General features: G+C 49.1%; 1 protein-coding gene across 1 annotated transcript in view; it reads left to right on the plus strand.

Moving 5' to 3' along the window:
• MLPH (melanophilin) overlaps positions 1-6,170 on the plus strand; it is a 27,421-nt gene that overhangs the window by 9,322 nt on the left and 11,929 nt on the right. The window contains 3 exon segments of the mRNA XM_031063492.1: positions 398-584; positions 2,242-2,393; positions 6,122-6,170. The exon segment at positions 6,122-6,170 is cut by the window's right edge and continues 26 nt beyond it. Of these exon segments, the coding sequence (XP_030919352.1) occupies positions 398-584; positions 2,242-2,393; positions 6,122-6,170 (388 nt within the window).

Below are 6,170 nucleotides of genomic sequence, written 5' to 3' on the forward strand. Positions count from 1 at the left end.
AGCAGCCAGGCAAAGCCTTTAAATGGGATTATTAGGAACTTTTCTATTTTATTTAAATATAACTGGCATTATAAAAGGTCAATCCATGCATATATTGAAGAATGAAGAGAGGAGCTCTTAGTGGAGGTCAGGAGGGACAAGGAGTCGTAGAATCATAGAACAAGTTGGGTTGGAGAGACTGTAAAAATCATCTCATTCCACCTCCTTCCACTATCCCAGGTTGCTCCAAACCCTCCCACCCTGGCCTTGGATGCTTCCAGGGATCCAAGGGCAGCCACAGCTCCACATTGTTCTTCCTCTGGGGGCCCCTGAGCTGGAGGCAGCGCTACTGATGGGGTGGGGGTGACACCAGTGTAATCTCCGTGGGCCGCTGCTCAGCAGCATCCTCAACTCTCAGTCCTTCCCAGATTTCCCCGCCTCAGCTGAAGATGTCTCCCAGGAGTCCAGGATCAGGGATGCAGACCTGGTGTTCCACCACGTGCTGCAGGAGCCGGGGGCGAGCGCTCCGGAGCAGCACTTCAGCACCGAGGTTCGGCTCACCGTCAACGCGCGGAGGAGGAGCCTGGAGAGAAACCCAAAGCCTGGTGGGTGCCCTTGGCCAGCTTCCTCTCGAATCCTCTTGGGACAAGTGGCTGCAGGTGTTGGAACAAAGTGGAAACATCTTTGGGTTGTTTTTTTCCTGGACAACCTCAAAGCCACTAAGAGGGTCAACACGAGTTATCCGTCTGCAAAAGGGATTTTCCTTAGGAAAGAATCTTGCTGATGTTATTTAGTTGTAATGGGGCTGATTTTCTCCCAGCAAAGCCAAAGGGGTTGCTCCTCAGGTGTCCATCCTTTCATACCTGCTGGTGATTGCCAGGGCAGAAACTAGATACAATCCAGTGCTAGAAACAATGGGATGTGTTTCCTGCTGCAGGCAGAGGAATTCAGCTCCTTAGCAAAGGACCTTGTGGCTGCAGAAAGCTTTGAGTTTTTAGGGGACTTGGACAAGAACTGGAGGTTGCTAAGTGGCATCCTTGTAGCTGGGCAGGGTGCATGGGTAGGCTAAATGATCTGTGGGTTTGTGAGTCTATAAGAGGCAGAATTTGCCTTTTACAACCTCTGTTTTCCCTGCAGGGATGGCAGAGCCAGGAGGGTTGGATATTGGCTTGTGCATATGCAAATGTAGAATATGTCCTTCTGTGCGGCCTGGCTGTATTTTCAGGACATTTGGGAAGGCTGGGTAGACCTTAACACGGCTGTTTAAATTCCCATTTCAAGTCCTGCTGGAGCATCACAGCAGCAAGGTCCCCTGGCATGTTAATTCCATTTTCTCACATTGTTTTTGCCTCATTTTAAATTCTCCTTTACACAGGAGACTTTCCACTCTTTTTAAATGCTCCATCCTAGGCTGGTACCTCTCTAGCCTGACCATCTTCCAGCACCTGGGCAGTGCACAAAGGGCAAGATCCAAACCTGGGCTCCCACAAAACTGGGAAGGCAGTGGTGGTTTTTGGTGAGGCTGTTCAGGGCATGACAGCAAGGATGGTGCTCCTCGTGCCCTGTGTGGGACCTGCTGTGCTTGGTGCTGTGTGGGCACAGAGTGTGGGGCTTGCAGCCTGGCCCAAAGCTTAAACTTAGACCTTAAACTTGGTCTGGCTTGCAGAAGCACCTCCTGCCAAAGGGTAGGAAGTCTGATCTGGGAAAATGCCTCATTATTTACTTGTCTTAAGGATGGGGCCAATGCCCAGGGAGGAACTCAGGGGTGTTGATGCCCTGTGAAGGCTGACCTAGAGCAGAGGCCAGACAGAGTTAAAGAATAAAGCAGGGATTTATTAAAAGGCCTCAGTGGTTAAACCTTGGGCAGCACAAGAGCCCAGCCAGGGCTGCACCCAAGATGAACCAAAATGGTCATAAAATGGATGACTGGTTGTGAGATCTCTCACTTTTATAAGTTGTGATTCATTTGCGTATTGGAGTTAATTGTCCAGTTACAGCTTTAGGTTATGAAGTCCCATCCTTCTTGTTTTTCTCTCTTCATTCCACACTGTTGTTTGTGCTCTTGGGCCTGAGATTTGGATCATTTGCCCTTGCTCTCCAGCTAGAGAAGGAATTGTTTTGTCTCCCTGCTCTGTGAAGAGAGCTCACCATGCCCTAATATGAAGCTCAGAACGACACACTAGAGCAGCACAGAATGTGAAAAACAGAAAAACTCAAACCCAAGGCACCCCTGTGACTGCCTTGTCCCTTTCCCTCCCCAAGGCACGCCCTGGAACGAGCCGCCCCGGGCGCGGTACTCGGCCGACATGGACACGTCCGACGAGGAGCTGAGGGGAGCCCAGCTCCCAGCCCAGCCCAGCAAGCGCAGGAACAGAGCCTCCTCCCAGGAGAACATCAGCCACTCCTCCAACCAGGTACCCAACAGCCCCTGCTGGCACCCAGCCCCTGGCCACGTCCCTCTCGTTGCCTCTGAGGTGCAGGGTGTTTCAAGGGAGAAGAGAAGCAGCAGTGGCCAGCTGGGATTTGCTTTCCCAGTCACAGCACAAAGAAAAGCAGCACTGGTTGGTGCTTCCATGGCCCGTGCTGCCATCACAATAACAGACCTGCCCTTGTTGCTGCTCATTTTCCAGCTTGTCCTTATTAATCTGAGTTACTTGTGGGTTATTGTGCCTCCAGAAAGGCTTGCTTAAATAGAATGTGCCAGTGCTTAATAAGCAGATGGAGGTCTGGAGATGGGTGTTTAATAAGCACCAAGATCCTTCTCATCCTCTGCAGTGTGTTCCTGCCTCGGTAGGAGTGGGTCAGGATGACCTGTCACATACCTCCTCTCCTGAGTGATGGTAATCGGGGGAACAGCCTAAAGAAAGGTGTCAGACAGGATCTAAGCTTGTGTTTTAATTGCCAAGCAAGGACCTGCTGTTCCTGGTGCTCCCTTTGCCGGTGGTGGGCGGTGAGGATGGTAAAGCTGATCTGGTTCCTCAGACCTCATGAGCAGCAAAATGCAGGGTGGTGTTTGGCTGCAGATGCAGGGGCAGAATCACTTTCCAGTCTCACAGCTGGTAATTTGGCATGTCCTGGAGCCCTCTTTGGGCAATCAGTGTGAGACCTGTGACCACAACCATCCCTCAGTGTGACGGTGTTCACAGGGGTCTTAGGATGAGGGAAGAGATGAGGATCTGACTCCATGTTTCAGAAGCCTTGATTTATTATTTTATGATATAAATTATATTAAAACTATACTAAAAGAATAGAAGAAAGGATTTCATCAGAAGGCTAGCTAAGAATAGCAAAAGAAGGAATAATAATAAAGGCTTGTGGCTTGGACAGAGAGTCTGAGCCAGCTCACTGTGATTGGCCATTAATTAGAAACAACCACATGAGACCAATCACAGATCCACCTGTTGCATTCCACAGCAGCAGATAACCATTGTTTACATTTTGTTCCTGAGGCCTCTCGGCTTCTCAGGAGGAAAAAATCCTAAGGAAAGGATTTTTCATAAAACATGTCTGTCACACCTCAGCACCACACTTCATGTGCCTGGGTAGGCAAAGCTGTTCTTTGCCATTTCCTTCTGTGGGCACATGTTTTAATTAGCAAATGCCATTCCTTCCTCAGCCAGCAGTAAATGGGAGAACCCTGGACTGGGTGTCCTTAATGAGGCCACGCTGTGTTAGGCATGAAATGTGCACCATGCTTTACAGTGGGCAAATGGGCCCAAATTCCTACCAACACCTCCCACGACTTCCTCCAGGAGCTGGGAAAGCTCCCACATCCCACATGGGGCTGTGGTTTGTTCCCTCACACCCGGTGGTGTGGAGCCCTGTCACCCTAATGGTTACGAGGCATCTTCTCAGTGCCACTTTACCCCCATTTGCTCTTGTGGCAGCGTTGCTAATTAGCTGAAATAGCTCCCCATCCTCTGTGCCCTTTGTGCTGCTGATGTGTTTACAGCCAGCAACCATCCTCCCACCCAGCCTGCTCCTCACCCAGCTCTAGCTAAACCAGGGGCTCTTCCCTGTTCCTGTGACTCCAGGAGCTGAAGGTTCAAGAGTAAAACTTTAAAAAAAGAAAAACTCTATTTTAAAAATCACTTATGAGATGCAAAAAGAAGCCCTGAGTTGGTAACTGTGAAGGTCTTTGCCTTCAGGTTTTTAACAGTCAGGTAGCAACAGGACCAAGCCACAAGGAATAGCTCCAATTTACCAAGTTTCTCCCCAGAAGCCATCCTGCTGTACCTCAAGGGAGCTCAGTGGTTCTGGATTCCCAAAGCTTTGATGCTGTCTGGCTCCTCTTCTTTACAAAAAGCTTCTGTTAGAGGCTTGGGTAGAGTAACCAGTCCTCCCTCCTCAGCAGCAAGGGGTAGTTTCCCCTTCCTGATGTTCTGGGCTGTGCTTTAAGCTTATTTCCCCTTAAATGTTTTAGTGCAGAGCATACTTTGCCAGCCTTTGTCACACTGGGAGAAGTGCAGGGTGACCCAGTCCCTGCTGGAGATGTGCCCTAATGGGGGGCATCAAAGCCAACCTTGGCTGGGAAGGAGAATGAAGCTTTTTTCCAGCAGGTAGATACCCATCAATATCAACAGCAGCTCGTGCTTTAGGCTCTGATCTCTCCCAACCCCTTCCTTATGGAGATGGGGCAGTGGTGACTCCTGGTTTGTCACCATCATCAGAGGCTTCTCATTGTCACTGGGAGCCATGAGCAAGACTCAGGCCTCAAACAGGACTGAAAAACCTCTTAGCAATGGGCTGAAGTGCTTCCTGCCAGGGAGTTTAATGCTGCCTGGAGGTGCTTTCACTTCGGGGTGGTAATGACAGCTCTGCTCTCCACAGGGCCAGGTTTTTATATTCATCTTCCCTTAAGCAGATGCAATCATCCCTAGCTGTTGTGAGGGTCTAATTAATCAAAGGCTGGCAAGCACAAAAACTGAGTGAGAGGATGGAAATTGTTACAAAAACAAAACCTGCCCCTCACATCTCTTTGTTACCACCTCTGCTTACGGCTTTTGCTGCTTGCTCCTCTTTGAATGGGCAGAAGCCACTCAGAACAGCAGTGATGCACTGGTAGTGTCATAAAACAGGCAATATTTACCATCACTTATGTTTTATTTGTCTGGATCAAAGGAAAGAGACTTAGTTTTTTTCAAAGAAAGAAAAACTTCAATTTCTAAAGGGAAATAAAAAAAGCTTCCTTTAATGTTTAAAGTGATCGTAGAGATGTTTTGGTTTAAATGGATCTGAAAAATATCTCATTCCACCCCTCTGCCATGGGCAGGGACACCTTCCACTGTCCCAGGCTGCTCCAAGCCCTGTCCAACCTGGCCTTGGAGACTTCCAGGGATCCAGGGGCAGCCCCAGCTTCTGTGGGCACCCTGTGCCAGGGCCTGCCCACCTTACAGAGAACAATTCCCTCCTAATGTCTAATCCAAATCCACCCTCACCACAAAGGTTTGTCTTGGTTCTTGAGCACAGGAAGTAACTTCTCTTTGATTTCCAGGGTTCTGTCTATCTTTAATTTCTCTGCCCTTCTCCCCATGCCCCATTTTTAGTCAGAAGAGTGAGGGAGAAGAGAGGGGCGAGCATCTGGGTAAATCAGCGCACAGAGAAGTCAGAAAATATCAAAGTGGTGGGGAAAACTTTCAGGTTTTTCTACTCTGATTTTTTGTGTTTTGTGGATTCCTCTCCACCACTGTGTTGGCAGGCATGTGATGGGGTGGTTACAGCTTGAAAAACATGTTAGTAGGAAGTGAAAATGGATGTTGACTTCAATTTGGGACAGCATGGGAACGATGATGAGTTGGATGGCTTTATTACAGGCTGGTGCTTTTATTGGTGATGGGGTTTTACATTCACTGCATCACAGGCTCCAGATGCTTTGGTGGGAACTGCCTTGTGCCGGGGGCTTGGGATTGCTTGGAGTTTTCCAGATTTGAGGTTGCTCTGCACCTCCTGGAGCTTATTGGCATTTTTAAGCCATTCCTTCAAAGATATTATTTTTTAATGTCCTTTAACTCTGCCCACGGTGGCGGTGCCCTGCTTCTTGCTTTCCTCTGCTGGTTTCCTCGCTGTGCTGGCAGTGGTGGCTGGTCTGTTCTGTTCTCTCCTCCTTTTCCCTCTCCCTGTCTCTCTCTCCCCTTTCCTGTAGATCCATGAGCTCCACACTCGCATGTCCGCAATCGAGCGCGTGCTGAACC

Source organism: Geospiza fortis, unplaced genomic scaffold, assembly GCF_000277835.1.
Source record: "Geospiza fortis unplaced genomic scaffold, GeoFor_1.0 scaffold407, whole genome shotgun sequence".
Lineage (NCBI taxonomy): Eukaryota > Metazoa > Chordata > Aves > Passeriformes > Thraupidae > Geospiza > Geospiza fortis.